Source organism: Pleurodeles waltl, chromosome 4_2 (genome assembly GCF_031143425.1).
Source record: "Pleurodeles waltl isolate 20211129_DDA chromosome 4_2, aPleWal1.hap1.20221129, whole genome shotgun sequence".
Lineage (NCBI taxonomy): Eukaryota > Metazoa > Chordata > Amphibia > Caudata > Salamandridae > Pleurodeles > Pleurodeles waltl.
In genome coordinates, this window is record NC_090443.1 from 983,710,886 (window position 1) to 983,728,100 (window position 17,215).

General features: G+C 45.8%; 1 protein-coding gene across 1 annotated transcript in view; it reads right to left on the minus strand.

Moving 5' to 3' along the window:
* The window catches only part of TESK2 (testis associated actin remodelling kinase 2), a 456,655-nt gene that overhangs the window by 130,108 nt on the left and 309,332 nt on the right, over window positions 1–17,215 (minus strand). Inside the window, exon 7 of the mRNA XM_069232834.1 lies at window positions 2,628–2,710. Coding sequence (XP_069088935.1) covers window positions 2,628–2,710 — 83 coding nt within the window. The remainder of the gene's footprint in view (window positions 1–2,627; window positions 2,711–17,215) is intronic.

Sequence of the window (17,215 nt, forward strand, 5' to 3'; positions counted from 1 at the left end):
ACAGATGGGTGACACTTTCCTAAACAAGTGATGTGAGAATACAGGGATGCTGGTTTTTGTGTACGGATTTAACATTTCCTTGAAAGCCTGAGTGCACAAACACAGTTACAAACTGGAAACACTACCGTTTGTCACAAAGTATTCAATCTCCACACAAAGAAGATCAAAGCACTGACAGACCAGCAGAGAAACACACCAACAGATGAAAAATTAAACTGAAACTAGCCGTACTCCCAAGGGTACTACACTGCTTCCTAGTTTGATGGTTTTCACAGACATGATAAATTACAGAAAATCAAAGGGCTCTATAAAAAACAAAATGAGGGAGACTGTTGATAACACGTGCACTCTCATGGAGCACTTTATACAAATGAAAGAAATAGCACTTGAAAAGCAAGCAATGGGATCAGCGATGCCAGACAATTAAAAGTGATGGGAAAGAGGCAATGGTCTATGGGGGGGGACAAACAAAAAAATGACAAGCTGTGAAACAAATAAGGTAAATGAGAGTGATGAGGAAAGACTACCAGTGTTAAGCAATGGATGCACTCCAAGCTCCTATGTTCTTGATTAGGCCTGGACGGAGATCTGCTATGCGGAACTCCGTGAAGTGCCGGGAAAAACATAGCCGTGCTACGCGGAGTTTGTCGGCGGTGGAGTTTGGTTAAGGCGTGCTGTTCATACTGATTTTCATTGCAGGAGTTTCTCCTGCGCAGTAAAAGCAGTGCAAACTGTATCAAATAGAGCACAAGAGGGTGGCAACTTTTTGTCGCTTGATTAGACTTTCATCGAACTGCAGCTTCCTCAACGACATCGACAGCTTTCTCATCACGAGAGGTCACGGCCTACCGCAACCGATCGCGTTCCGAAATCGCTCGCCAACTTAGCCATTTCTCGCACTCACTAACTTAACGCTGGCCAAAGAGAAAAAACTATGCCCTGCGTCACTTCGCTGAGTTTTTCAGAACTCCGTGCGGAGTGGGGAGTGGGGAAAACTCTGCCGGCACATCGGAATTCTTCGCCCACCCCTATTCTTGATAAGACACACAATATGCCTTGCAACACTAGCAACTCTAGTCTAAAAATGTTTTTTTTTTTTTTTTTAAATAAAAAAAAAAACACAGGCATGCTCCACTTTTTTTTTTCCTGCAAACCTTATTGAGTTTCATCATTAGTAAACAATAAGCAGACTTGTTATATTCATTCATTAAATCACTCCTTCTATATGACTATGCATGGTACAATAACTGCTTTAGGAAAAACTCTACAATACAACTCTGATAATCCTAATCTCCCTCAGTCGTGCCCCTGGGACATATTATCCGAAGATGTCATCACCCTACGGTATGGGGCTCCCGAGGTCTTCGCCCATCGGGTGTGGAGAGTGATCAGGGAGAGTATCATGTCCTCCAGAATTGTCTTAAATAGGCATGTAACAGCTTTAACGGTTCCCGAAGATGTTACTATGTAAGTGCAGCTCTTATGGGGTGGGGATTATAACAGGCCCACACCCCAGAGATTACAGATTGCAGCTGTCAGCGCAATGGAGCAAAAAGTGGCTCAGATGGAGATCATGTTCCACTCAGAACTCCTCAATAGGAGAAGTACTTCAGCTCCAAATAAGTTCCAGAGTATTGTCCCTCCTGCAATCATCCACTCCGCTAATCCCCTGCAATCACTGCCATGTCGGAGTACCTTTAGCGTTTCCATGGGTAGGAACTCTCACCAACGCTTTTTGTAGACAGCTGGCCCAACAGCGACTCAACACTCCAAATTCTGTGGTGTCACCACTAATCCGACATCTGAGCTGTATCAACACTCATCAATTGATAGAGGTCTGGTACAAAAGGGCCCATCACCCTCGCAGGTGTCTGTGTGCCCGCCAACCACTGCACCAGCCACAGAAGCTGCACTGCTAGATAATAAGAAGATTCAAAGTCAGGGACTGCTCGGCCTCCCTCATCTACTAGTGTCTGCAATGCGGTCAGCGCTACTCACCTGCAGCCCGACCCCCAGATAAAAGCAGAACTGAGCGTGACAATCTTCAGATTTTCTCAGGGGAGTGCTACTTGCTAGGTAGGAAATAGTCAAGACTTCTGCCAATTACCTCTGAGTCCGGAGAGCCATCTGAACTCTTCTAGGACTCCCCACATGCCCTCCAGAGCCTCCGTCGTGTTTTGAAGGAACATCAGGTCATTGGCCTATGAAGTGACATGGTGGGTTTAGCTACCTATCTCTATGCCTTGATAACTGTTCACAGTACTGGCGCTGCAAGCAGAGCTTCCATTGCCAGGGCAAATAAAGGGGTGGATGAAGGGCAACCCTATCTGGTTCCTCATCTCACCTGGTAACTCTCTGGGCCTGTGCTACTTTTATGACCCATGTTGGTAAGAATGGGGAAGGCAATGAAAATACATACACGGTACCACACACTTTGGGTATTTTTCTTAAGGCTCCGTGTGAGTCACACCTGTAAGGCACTTTCATAAGGTGTGAATTAATGCAGAAATAAGTAGAGTAAGAACCTTTGGAATGCGCTAACAGGAAGTGAACATTAAACATAGGCTCCAGTTCAAACACACGTCCAGAGCTCTTAAGGTTCTAGCTGCTGCAGTGAGTTCACATACCTGTTGTCTGGGATCTTCTCAGCCAGACCAAAGTCTCCTACCACCGCAGTGTAACCTCCCTCATCGCTTCTTATCAAACAGTTCTGGAAAAAAATGAGATCAGGATTTAGTGATATTAAATTTACTGGGTGACAACAGCATCATTTCAGGTAATGCATGGTGGGCCTGCTTCTAGTGGGACAAGCACATGTACAGCAACAAGTGCTTACTCTGTAAAAGAATGAGTGCCGGAGTCCAAAGCTTTGTCCAAAGCCCGTAACCAGTAGTATTAAATGTGGGTACGCTGAATACCAAGGCTGCTTAATCTTGAATCCACCTCCTTTCTCATTAATCTGTGACCAGATACCCCCTGCCCTTTTATCGCAATCTTGTATGTTCCTCCTTTCTCCCTTGTGACAGTTTTTCTGTCTTTCTCTTCCTCTTTGTTTTCCTTTTGTGTGTTTCGACCTTCCTTGCTCTCAGTAAAAAGCTGATGAGGAAAAATAAGCGCTGGTCCCCAAAACGGAGTGACCGTGGGTCCCACCAGCTCAAATTAAGCAATGGCACATACTCATTACCAAATGAAGTACAATGTTTCCCCCTCTACTGTGCCCCAGCCATTTTAAGCAACTATCTTCAAATACACCTCCAGTGATGCCCTCTTGGACCCACGTTGGCCCTCAATTTTAGCTTCATTTTATATTTCACATTTTACACATTTTAGCTGCATAATTTTTAGCATGGCTGTTTAGCAGTTAGCAGTGACATTTTACAGACTTCGCTTGCATGATATTATTCTAGGAATATATTGTACGAGTTGCTTGTTTTAGTTAGCCTTTTCATTTATTTTTAAACAGATTTTATTGGCAGTTTTACCCAGAGTGCTTCTGAACATTTTTCACATAATCTCTACCCCCCTCCCCCATCCCTGCGCCTCTGCCCCTTGCTTGGACAGTATTGTGTTGTGTGCAATCTGTTTGTGTGCGTGTATTCATCTACAGGTGCTCCAGGTGATTGCTAGGTCGACAGGCGACTGAACCAGTTTTCCTAATAGTCAATTCATTTCTTTCTTCGGGGCCGCGTCTACTCCTGGTGGGTGGCTGTTGGTAAGGTCTCTATGCGTTCATTAAGGGATAACCAATCTTTATCTTTCAGGGCTTCCACCAACTGTTCCCAAATTCATTCTACTTCCAGCAAACCCCTGCCCTGCCTAGTCTCTCGTTGGAAGACTAAATTCTCATATTCCGCCCATCGTACCAATTCGCTCTTCCAGCTAATCAGCCCATGGACAGTGGGACGCTTCCAGTTCCTTGTTATTTCCTTCTTTGCCAGTATATACACAAGGACCTGTAGTCTGCTCTTTGCCTTATTCTTGGGAGTGTGGGGGAACCAGTGAATGAGACCATGTCCAGGCGTGCAAGGGATATCTCGGTCTAGGATCTCTGGCATGTGGGTTGCTACCCTACGCCAATAGGCGGTTAGGTTCATACAAGTCCATAACATGTGTATGAATTCTACGGATGCTTCTCCGCACCGTGGACACTTAGCATCTACTACCTGAAAGTGTTTGCGGAGCCATCTAGAGGTGAGCTAGGCCCTATGCAGTACACAAGTTTATTAGTTTAAATCGGGCGTCTCTAGATACCTTTGGTGCTCTCTCTAATATCTGCCTCCAAGACTTCTCCGCTATAGGGATCCCCCACTCTGTCTCCCACTTTATTCGCAGATCCTACAGGGGGCGTAATGCTCCAGCTCGGATTGCCCCATATAGGCAGGTTACTGCCTTGTAGGTACTTTCCGAGGTTACTATGTAGTTGCCATTGTAGGTGGGCCTCCAGATAGTACGATTTGTAGTCTGGGACCGCCAGGTCCCCCCCCTCCGCCCTTGTTCTTTTCATTGTGGTGAGGGCCACTTGGTGCTTCCCAGTCCCCCAAATGAACACAGTGATCAGGGAATCTAACTCCCTAAAAACCGCAGCAGGTATCCATAGCGGCAGGACCGCAAAATAGTATGAGTCTCAGCAGAGCCACCATTTTGAGGAGTGCTATTTTCCCCGCCACCGACAAAGGAAGTGTCTTCCAAAATTCCAGACTAGTTTTCAGTGCTCTAATGGCACTGCCTACGTTACCGTCTAATAGATCAGTCCTAGTCCTAGTGTCCCTGACTCCCGGGTAGGTCATGCACCTAGGTTCCCAGGGAACATGTCCTAAGTCCTCCGTTGGGTCACGGTCTGCTGATAGTGGGTAGAGTTTAGATTTTTCCCAATTTACCAGTAGCCCTGATATCATGCAAAATTGTTCTAGGAGCGTCTGGGGCCCCCCTGAGTTCTGACGCTGTATCTCGTAGAAACATAAGCAGATCGTGTGCATACAGCGATATACGGTGAGAGGTATCAGCGTGCTGTAATCCCTGATACCAAAGAGCTGTCTGTGCTTGGGTGGCCAATGGACCACTGCCAGCGCAAATAGCAAGGGCGAGAGGGGACATCCTGGTCGTATGCCCCTCTCTACGCTATATAATTAGGATATTGTGATTACAGTTCGCATGCGGGCTTTGGGATCCGTGTACAGCAACTGTGTCCAGCGAATAAATCCCACCTCTAGCCCCATGCTTTCTAGGACTGCATATAGATAGTTCTATTCCAGGCTGTCAAATGCCTTCTCTATGTCGACGGCAAATGCAGCTGCAGTTCTTCTTTCTGGAATATCAGCGTCTGAGAGGTTGATAACCTGGCGGATATTCGGCGCTGTTTTATGTGTGGGGATAAACCCTGCTTTGTACATATGGACTAGGTGAGTCATAAGTGGTAGCAGTCTTGTTGCAAGGATCTGACTGAGAATTTTATAGTACGTGTTGAGCATGGATAGTGGCCTGTAGGCCCTACTGTCATGTGGCGCTTAGCCAGGTTTCAATAGTGAGACTATCAACGCCTCCCTAGTCGTGTCTGGAAGGCGCCCTCGATCACGCAGCTTTATACAACGTAACAAGTTTAGTGGCCTGATCATCAACGTATGTGGCATAAAATTATATGGGGAGTCAGTCTGTGCCTGGGGTTTTCCCCTCTTGCAAGGCCTTTTATGCCCTCTCGGATTTCTGTCTCTTAGATGTCCCCTCCTAAGTTTTCCTTTTCTTCCCCAGTGAGGTTCTGGCTTGGCAATGGTTCCAGGAAAGCCCGTATGTCAGCTTCTCTACTTTGCGTAATGCTGGTGTAGAGAGAGGGGTAGTAGCTAAGAAAATGTTGGTCGATATCATCCTGCGGGAAAAACCTCTGCCCTGTTGAGGTATTAATTTCCATAATAATGGGTGTCCCCCTCTTTTAGGGATTAGCCAGCCATGCCAGGAGTGTGCCCGTTTTGTCCCTTTCAGCATGCGCTCTTACCATATAGTTTTTATAGTCAAAGCAACGAATCCTTTCAGTGTGCGCTGCTACTTTCTCCCTAGCCCCACTCACCTCCCTTTGCAGCTCAGGGTGACCTGGCCTCCGTTTTTCTAGTGTTCGTAACATACTCTCTGCAACCATGACTTCCCCTAGTAGTGTCTTCCGGATTCCTATCAGTTCAGCCATACAATTCCCTCATATCACTACTTTAAATGCACCCCATAAGATCTGGGGAGAAGAAGCAGTGGCCTCATTTTCCTCAAAATATCATCTAATGTGCCCCCCACCTATTCCCGGAAGACTGGATCTTCAAGTGATTCTGTCTTGAGGCTCCAAGTCAGTATTCGTGCCTTGGTTCTCTCCCTGGCCAGCTGGCAAAGGATGGGATTGTGGTCAGTTATCTTCCTCCCCAGGTACTTCACTTCTCGAACCTGGCCATAGACCTCTGCGGTGCAGAGAAAAGTGTCTATCTGGATGTTTAAGTCATGCATATTGGAAAAGAAGGAGTAGTCTCTGTTGTGTAGATAAAGGTATCTCCAGGAGTCCATTAAGCCCCACTCGGTCTGCCATGCTCGAAACGTATCACCTACTCTACATACCGGGGAACTCCCAAGCAGGGGATCTGTCTATGTCATGATTGGCTAGACAATTGAAATCCCCCTTCCATCAATACCCCATGCATTAAGTGAGGGCCTAATGCCCCCGAGAGGTGCCCCAAAAATGCTCCCTGTTCAGTATTCGGTGTGTATATACTAATGAGTGCTATGTCCCTTCCCTCTAGGCAGCCTGTGACCACCACATAGCGGCCGTTGGTGCCAATGAGTGACCTTGTTTTCTGGAAGGGGACTCCCACCCTAATGCATGTGAGTGTTCCCCAAGCATAAGCAGAGAATGAGGTGTAGAACACCTGGCCCGCCACCTCTTCTGCAGAGCCACTCACTCCAAAGTAGGCGTGTGCTTCCTGCAGCATCGCTATGCGAGTCCCTCTTCTCTGTAAATAGGAGAACACTTTGTACCGCTTAGCCATATTGTGCATGCCCCTAATATTCCATGATACAAACCTATAGTTCTGTGGTGCCCCCATCTGGTTTGCCTGTTATACAATTCTTTTTTATGCATTCCCTTACCGTACTCAGTTTGTGTCAGCCAAGCTTCACTTACCAGGTTTACGCCTCTAGGGGTGCAGCAGCAGCATTCCCTTAACACATCAACCCAACAACTACCCATGCCCCAGGACAGGTGGAAAAACACCCCCCCCCCAATCCAAACTAGTATTTAATCAAATAACTTTTATGGGGTGCACGTAGCTAAGCCGAAAGCGGTGCAAGGCTCTCAGCACCAGGTCTCACCCCATCCAGTCTCAAGTTTTCCCGGAACAACTTGTCTTGTCCTCCCTTAAGCGTCATGTGGCGGTCTTCTCAGTCCTCATCTTGGCTTCTTTTAGGGGCTTCAAAGAATATCTTCTGTGGTCCCGGGTGTTACTATTGGTAGTTCCACCATAGGTGTTGTTGAGGCTCCATATTCCCCATCCGACACCAAGTGTTGCACACCTTCCTCTGTCGCTGCAGACCGTGGGCTGGTCTTGCCTCCACTCAAGGAAGCCACAGCAGGTTTCAGCCTCTCTCCTTACCTCCTCCTCCAAGGATGGTGCCGCCTCGCTACAGCGGGGTCCCCTAGACCGTCTGCAACGGTCGGTTCCCCCAGTTTGACGGAGGCCCAAGGCCGTCCTCAGTGCCTCTGAAGGCCGGGCCCGCTATGCTTTTTCTTCTGCTCACCTGGTTCTCAGTTGGGGCCATCCTGTCACCTCTGCCTGCGCTTCGCACCACTCTTGTGCCTAGGGGGGCAGGCCCCTGCCCGGGCACCGCCGTCCAATTCACGGCGCGCCCACCATTTTGTTTACGCACGTGTCCGACCCTTTTTCTCAGAGTTGACTTTAGTAGGATTCTTGGCCTCCAGCTCCCCAGTTTCAATTCTCGGTGCCCCCTCGCTCTATTGAGGGTCAAAACTGCTGTGGCTCCGGTTCTACAACATCAGGATGGGCCCGGATGGGGGATTCCGGCGTGTGACACCTCCGTCTCTGCGCCCTACTGCATTGGCGCCAAGCCACACCCCATTAGCTTTTTCATGACATATAATCAGTGCATTCTGTTCAAGGCTAGGAACACAGTACACAATATCCTAGTACTTGTGTTGTGTGTTCAAGAGACAGCTTCTAACATCTAGACAAAACATTACATCGGAGGTATGTTTTTAACACACAGGCTTTTTATTATAAAAATGGTGCACTGACCCGGAAGGGGCAGAGGGGCCCTCCATCCATAAATGTCCTGGGACAAATGCTGTATTCGACAGACAGCTGTGCTGGCACTAATCTACCAGCTTCCTGTGAGTATTGCCATCCAATCTACAGGCTGATTCCTAACACAGTTTCCAGGTATGGGGCAAAGGCCAATCCCTCAAATCGGGTCAAGGCAGAAAGTACACCCGCTATGCTCAAAGTATAGGCTTAGGGTTATGTAAGAACATCTAGAAATCAGTTATCATGGTTGGTTTATGCATCCTCTTTACTGTTTTTAAATTGCGGATTGCTTTGTTTCACCGCCAAATTATCACATCTCATTCTCTCCATGTAAGACTACAATTTCCACGACTTCCTTGTGAGTTAGTGTGCCATGTCCAGGTTGCGACAATCACCTTTCACTCCAGAAGGGTTAGGGGTGTAGGCGAGGCACTGTGAGCTAGTCAGGAGTTGGGCTGTTGGTTTCTGATGATGTGGACAGACTTAGTTTCCCACATTCTGAAGTTATGTTGCCCTAATACGCAGTCCTATTATTTTAACAGGAACCGTATCACACCATTTGTTTTCAAGGACTCGGGCAGTTTAGGGATATGCAAGGGCCCTCCATGTGAATTACATTCCACCTACACACTGCTCCATGCAGGCATGCACCTGGAGGGCCCTCTACACACTGTTCCATCCAGGCAGGTGCCTGGAGAGCCCTCCACACACACTGCTCCATCCAGGTATGTGCATGAGTGCCCTCCAAACTCACTGCTCTATCCAGGCATGAACACACCAATAAGGAGGCAGATTAGAGCACCAGCAGTCAAATCCACTGACAACTCCTTTGAAACTCTAGGTGAATTCCATGTAAGATAACTTTGAGGACAAATAAAGGATGATTTAGAAGCAACAGCACGAGCTAACCTGACCAGGCCAACAAAAAGGCAGTACATATTGACATCTGGTCTGGTGTTAAGACAAGACCTTTTGTTTTTAATCAAAACAAATACTATAAATATTTACTTACAGGGCAATCAGTCAGCCCTCTTAACCGATAGGTCTGCTGTCTTGTTTTTCACATTATGCTTCCAACCACCACAGCACACAGCATGGTGCACAGGGTGAGCCTACTTTGCCACTTTAGGAATTGCTTGACCTGAATGAGTGAAGTCATTCTGCTCTTGCACAATGTGCTCTTCAACACAATAAGTAGTCCCCTTCAGTGCCAGAGATTACTGGGTAGTACGTAATGAGAGAGATAGAGACAGAGAGAGTTTTTTAGCCAGTGTTTGTTTTGCCCGTATGAGGGGCTGCCAGCTCTCTTCACAGAATACTTGGGTGCCCATCTATCAAAAACAATTGCAAATAAAAACAAGCGTGGCTTAGATAAAAGATCGGCAGCTAATGACATATCTATTAGCTTTGCCAAAGCTTGTTTAAATTGGCATAACAAAGGCCCCCGTGTTGTAGGGGGGAGGAGGGGGAGCTCCAGAGGGCCCTCTCTCCACAGAACACCGGTCTGAGAGTTCCTGAGTGAGCCGGGGGGTCCTTCCATTTACTTTGCGGTGGGGGTCCCTCCAGCTTCATTACGCCAGTGCTTGCTTAGTGTTCATAGTCGTTCCCGACTCGTAAAGAGGCTGTTGTATAGCTAGTTTAGCCATGTTTTAGACATGCTGTTTTAAGCTAATTAGGCCTGCAACTGTGCACTTTAACCCTGTTACATTTTATTCAGCATTGCTTTGTTTTTCTAGCAATAGCCACATTTGTGATGCTGTTTTATTTTCTTTCTCTCATTGTACTTTCGCCTAGGAAGGTATTACGTTCTTAGGAGGCCATTAATTTCACTTTGTGCTTTCTCCAAGGCTACAGTCAGATAGGGTTGCCAACAAACGTGGTATGCTGTGTATCCTACATTCACAAAAAACACACACTCATTCGTGGGTACTATTTATTAGAATGTCAGCTGTTTTAGTATAAAAACACCCCTTTGTCCCAGACACGCTAGAGGGAGATTACAGCCAGATGACCACGAATGTATGTGGATAGCTTAGCTGCAGCTATTTGCCTATATGGTCGGCCCCCTGATCCACATGGGGACGGTGTCTCTCTAGACTACAGGCTTCTTCCTCCAGGTATGAGGGATGGTGTACCCCAGGGAAAAAACCCGAAGAGCAGATTAGGCTTATTACGCTGTGCTCAGACAGTGTAGGTAGGAGAAATATATGCATCACTCCTAATGCTAGTATGGTAGGATTATTCTTGTGTTTTACTCTGTTAGTCACCTGATTGCTTTTATTGTGTTTTATCATCCTAATTATTACAATACATGCCTTTCTATCCAAGATGCAGTTACTTAAATAAATCCTTACTGAACTATATTCTGCCTCGGTTGTCTTTGCCGACTTTTTGGCAACTGAGGGAAATGGGTGGGATCTGATCGACCACCATTCCCCCGAGGAGTCTTTCTGTCATGCACCCGGTTGCCACAATCATCTCGGCCAGAGACGAGGCGCTGCTAGTTAGCCGGAGAACCCGGATTCGGCAGACAGGGGTCACATGGTGTGGAATTCTACTTAGTCACAATCCATGTGATCCTGTCTCCCAAATCCTGTAACCTCATTACCATAATGAGAACCTATGCGACAAGGCAGTTCTCGTTTTAACAGAGTACGGGAACTGTTTTTGTAAATTTTAAAATACTCTGGCATGTCGCTCCCCATAGACCCCACCCTCTTGACCTCTTATCAGATGTCACTGCTGAACTCTTGTAAAACGAATTATTCACAATTCAGTGCAGGTATGAGAAACACCTACTTGTTGGAGGCTGGCCTATGAAGGCTGGAATGCCTTAGGAAGCTTGGAAACACCTTAACAGACCAGTACTTGCGAGTACTGAAACTTCCGTAGGACATACACACTGGACATCTTTGGAAATAAATGGCTTGTGTCAAGGATAGGAGTAAATCTGTATTCATGGTGCTATTGATGAGGGAAAATATTTCTCCTATGGGGAAACATTCTCCTGAGAAAAAATAATTTTACAAAAACAGTTTTAAGGTGCAAATCGCACTACTGTTGAATATTGATACAAAACAACCTTAAATATGTATATTTATAGATTCTAAAGTACTTTTGCATGGTTGTAACTTTGAATGCAATACGACAACACAAAGCCACTCCTGACAAGCAGCTTTACAGGAGTACATCTATGGTTGGACTGCAAACACGTATCATTACCCCACTGTGTGCCGCTGACCCCCCCCCGTCACTGTATGTGCCAGGTGCAGAATGGGACAATGCGCTGTCCTAAGTGGCCACGCTCTATGCGTTGGTGAAGGCAAACTGGCTTTTTCAAGCCACCTGTCTTGTCCAGTTTAAAGTAAGGCGATAGTTGACAGTCCCTCTGAACTCCGTACACCCCTCGATGCTCTCTCCTGGGGGGACAGACAGACTGTAGGACACCTCTATGTGCCACAGAGTCAGGTCATCTCCTGACCGATCCTCTGCACCTGCACCAGTCCCTACAATATATTGCAGGCTCAAAAGTAAAGTGGTCCCTTAACTACATAGACCCCCCCCCCCCCCAATACAAATAAGGGAATGAATGCCATCCTAGGATTTCTCTGGTAAAATTTTTATACCAGTGCAATCTGTATTATACAAGAAGCCACATGAACACTGCAGCCCCCTCCATAAGAGTGATGTGCCCCTGTGCCGCAATAAATGGGCATCAATGCCTCTATAAATCCCAACAGGGACACTGCTTCATCCAGAGCCACTTGGAATCTAGACAGGATCCGTGTATTTCCAAGAGAATTAGTCCGCTCCATATGGAGCCCTCTGAAGCCTCTATGCTGCAAGAGAACTACAGTTCTCCATGGGTTCTTCTGGGGAAGAGACTGCCTCTGTAAAACATCATGAGCATGGCAATGCTCCATCTGAAGCCACTGGAGTTCAGACAGCCCTTCTGTAAGCAAGAGAATGTTACTGCTTCAAAAGCCCCTGTATAACCTCAAGATAATGACGCGCTGACTCTTTAGGACCAAAATCAGATTCTGCTTATCTAAGAGAGTCCTATTCTATAACTAGGAGGGAATGACACAGCTCCACCTTGAAGCTACAGATAGCGCTGTTAAAACGTCTACATGGACTACACTGTTCCAGGGGGAGGCTTTGAAACCCATCAAGCTTCAGTGTAATGCCAAGAGTTGAGCAATGCACTAACTGAAGCTTGAAAACTTTGTATAATCCTAGAGACTGGCTCACTCGCAGGGCTACCAGATAGGGCTCTTCTTCCACTTAAAGCAATACTGCACTTCACAGTTCGGCTCTTCTTGGGCAAAAGACCTACACTGGCTAGAAGCCAGAATAATATCCTAACTCGAATGACTCACTTCCAAAGCACTTCACACAGGAGTGGTACCAGAGAATCCTGCAACAAAGATTTACTTCTGCTAGAACATCAGACATTCAAAACACCTCTTGCCCAAAGGCAAATATTTCCAGTTCTGCGCCCACAATTCAGAGCTCCTTTCCTAGCCATTTAAGAATGTTATCTGGCATCTTTTCCTTCAGAAAGCATCTGAGGACGTTTCTATGAAAACGAATCGGTCTGCCATTACTTTAAGATGAACTCCTGCAAGCCTCGAAGTGCATCAGTTGTCCCTACTTTCCGGATGCAAACATGTAATCATTTTACTGACATACATAGTCACTCAATAGTACTCCTCTTAGTACCGCCTTACTCCTTTCCCCCAATTTCATGGTTATTCATTTGCTGACAAGATGTTATATGTATGCAGATCATCTCAACAGGTAACTGTTAATACATGCACTGTGCTCTAATACCACTTGGTGAAGAAGTGATAAAAAAATAAAAAATAAAAAAATAACTGTAAATGAAACACATAATAAATCCTTTAGTGTTGAGTGGTACATTGAGAGCTGGTGCAAGTGTGAAGGTTAGACTAATCTGAAAACCTGCAATTTCTGGAGGCGAACAATTGTTGTGAACTTTACCTGCATTTTGTACCACACTTGACAGCTGGCAGGTACAGTTATGAAGATTATTTTGAGTTGCCTAGCAAAGATCAGTGATTGAGTGATGAAAGAAGAGAAAGTGACTCTTGAAATGAAAAGCAGTAATCACCCTAACAAAGTAAAAGATTAACCAAGGCCCTTCCCTCAGCAACCACTGTCACTCCTTGCTCTCCAAACCCACCTACCATTGGTAACGGACAGTGTAAATCACAAGCGGCTGGCCAAGACAGAGTAAACCTCCCTCACTCCTCCTTCATTACTTAGCTTCAACCCACATATAAGAATGATTCTTTATGCAATTAAACGCTTTCAAAAGTAATGACATAACTAGACAGTTTAGGTACACTGTGCCAGTGTAAGGATATAACAGATAATAATGGCCAGATCTGTAAGTGTGGTCATCTGCACTAGTGTGCTAAACAATGCAAAACTTAGTAGACTGATATCTTATTCTGACTGACATCCTGTGATCCAACAACTTGATAACCTCTGATATAACGGACAACATCAAGTATACACAAGTAACTTCAAAAAGGATGCGCGCTGTGCTTGGAAAGAGAACCAAGTTGATAGCAGTGCCCTGATGCGGGTCGAATCAGGTGACCACCTCAGCTTCTCACATGTTCATCAGGAAAGAATCCAAGGCAGAGCTCTTTCAACACACAAGTGTTGTCTTTGTACGTTATTTTAAATTGTGCTAGGCCAGCAAATGAGAATGACATGTCTTTTAAGCGTTCTTCGCTGATGGCTTTCAGAGCTTAATGCGGTCGCTCAAGCGGCCCTGGGAGCTGCCAATTTTGGTGCCATTCCATTATAGTTTGATGCTTCTGCGTGTGCACAAGGGTCATTTCTACATGCAGGCACCTCAGTGGTTCGAATATGTATGATAGGGATGTTGGTGCTGACTTGCGGTTGAGGTGAACTTGGGTTTCACTGACAGGCCTCTGTGGGCTCTCAATTTAAAAATCTCTAACCAATTTGATTCCGAGTACGGGCTATCTATTCTAGGAATTCCAAGCACCAATCGAGTCTTCCACATCCTCTGGAAAGACAAATATTCTCAGGCTGCCTCTCTAATTGCAGCCTTTAAGGTCTGTGATCTATCTCTCTCAAGGATCTTGATTTTACTTGTTGCTATTTCTTTTTAGATTTTGACTTTGTCATGCCCTATGCGACTTATTGTACCAGTCTCATTCAATCTAAAATCAAGTTCTTGAAAGTATTTCCTAATGCCTGCGATTTCAGACCGCACCAAGTCTTTGCACAAGATAGCTCAATCCACCAAGAGAGCTTGACATACCCGAGGCAGAGAATCGTTTTACCTTTTTATGAGGGAACCTGGCCTTGGTGATTCCGATTTTGTATGCACCAGGTTTGCTTTCCCCGTTTGGGGGTCTTTTGCATCGTTTGCACCTTTTCCTTTGTTGACTAGCATCTTGGTAGAACACAAGAATTAGTGAGATGCACGGTTAGGTAAACTCCGTCGGTAAAGTCACTCTGGCGGAGTCCGAGGTGAAGCAAAGAACGGTAATGCTAGGCCCCCTCGGTGCTTTGTGCTGACGGGGGGAGCACTTGCCCTAGTTTGAAAGAGAGCAGAGACTAAGCTATGCCTCAATGCGATGCCACCAGAGGTTCTTGCATGCCCAAGCTGGAGAAGTACCTTCCCTAACCCCATTTCTCTACTTATGTCTGTGCTTATCTCAATGTGTTTTTCCTCTTGCGCTAGTCTCTTTGCTTTAGCCCTGAGCTTGCTGACTGTGCAGGTCTCTCCCTGCTTGTCTTTCAATGACCTCTCTGCCTTGTCACTCAGTACAATGTTCCAGAAGTCTCATCTGCCATGTGTCGTTTAAATTAGATTTTTACTGCTGATGATTAATCCTAGAAAGTAAATCAAAGTAGATCGAAGTCATTACCTACCAGAAGCCACCAATGGGTCTTGATTGAGCTCGCTGACCACCATTCCACACAGCGGGGCCGGTCCGCTCTAAGTGTCCAGGCGCTATGTAGTGGTTCAACTGTGCTACTGACAATGCTGCTTACGGACTCCGCAGACCCGGCATCCCGCAGCAGCCAGCCCTTGGGTGCTGCACTGCCCCTGCATTATCGTCTTCGCTTCAGGGCTTCACTGTGCAGCGTTGCGCCTCGGGCACTGCCAGAATCAGACTGGCACCGTTGTGTGAGCAGGGCTAGTGCCTCCCATGGAGAGCTCAGACTTCCTCCCTCACTTGGCAAGCACTGTGTTTAACAGACATCCCTACCATATACCTGCTGATGTGTAGCATTCTATATAGTATGACCACTGTCACATGCAAATAATAACCAGTGACATTCACTTCACCTCTGCACTCGTGTCCATATCTATGAGAGACACAATGGGTTGACTGTGTAATATGCCGGCGTGGGGGCTGCAGGCAGCACACAATAACCGGAGGACTGACGGAGGCTATGCGCTTCCCTCTGTCATTTCTATACATTATCTTGTTCTAAAGGAACACGCGGCATACTTTAATGCCGGCGAAGGGCTCACTTTGATTGTTGGGCTCACGGAAGACTTATAGGAGGCACAGACTTCCCACGACGTTTCTTGCTGAGTTTTATTAGCAAAACGGGATTGGAGAGTGAATTAGAGAATAACAAGAGGGTTGGATAGTTGACTCATCAACAGATGAAACTGGCAATGTCCAGTATTTAAATTGACTATGAAGAAGGAAAAGATGGGAGTATCTGTGGTCTTGAAACAGCCTTGAAGAAGTCCAGTCAGGACGAAACACGTGTCGGCTGATGGCTATCCATTTGTTTTCTTTATGTTTTGTATATATATGTATATGTTTTTATATATTAGAAAATGTATTCTCTCTTTATTCAAATTTCTATCTGCATGGACATATTCTTCTTTTGGTTAGTTGCATATTTGTATAGTATTTTCTGGTCAGGTTTATGATTGTTTATTGTATTCGAGGAAGAGAGAGGACCAAATAAGCACTCTAGGGGAATTCATTAGGATATGTTACTTGGTCTTTCTAAGATATTTTGTTTATCTCTGAAGTAGAGATTTTGTTTCGTTTGGTGTGCCCCACTGGTTTGTCTTTGTAATATGGTGCAATACAGCCACTGAAGGGCCGTATATAGTGTGGTTTGTAACTATCACCAGAACCCCCTAAATAGCAACAGTGCACTTTAATACACATTGCCCTTATGCTTTATTTATATTACATATTTATTTTTGTGTAGTTAGCTTAAAGCAGGTTTTCTAAAACGGAAAATGTTTATTTAAAACAGCGAACAAATATTATGTTGTTGAATTGTCTGCAGTGATTATGTAGTTAAAAGGTTTTGTTTACCTTTCACGAAGATGACTGAATGAAGGGACAATGATCATGGCTCCGAAGTTTACGGCATAATTATGGACTCATCGCACTGGTCTAACAGTTTGCAGATTTTAATAAAAATGTTGTTTCTCACTCACATAGGTGAACATAATTTGGCTTTTGCCCTGCCATTTAATACTCTTACCACACATTTGGTTCCTTTGTTGCAGCATAATGTTAGTGGCCCAGACAATGGAAAACTCGGAGTAGTTTCCGGGTGGTCATTATGGTGACAGTACCCATATTTCACAGGGACCCGTGAAAATGTTCCCGTATTTAACCAGGTCCCGTGAAACATGGCTTGCTATACTGTTACATATTGTGAAATGCTGACACCCGGCAGAAGCCAAACAGACTGTATGACTGGGAAAATGAAACCAACGAACCAGAGGTGATCTAATGGACAAGAGGCGTTTCCGACCTTCCCCCGCACAGAGCAGAGGCCATCACCTCCATGTGCGTAAAGCTAGGTTTCAGATGTTCAGAAGAAGGTGACGGAGGAGAGTGCCCACCACAAGTTAACACTACCAACATGCA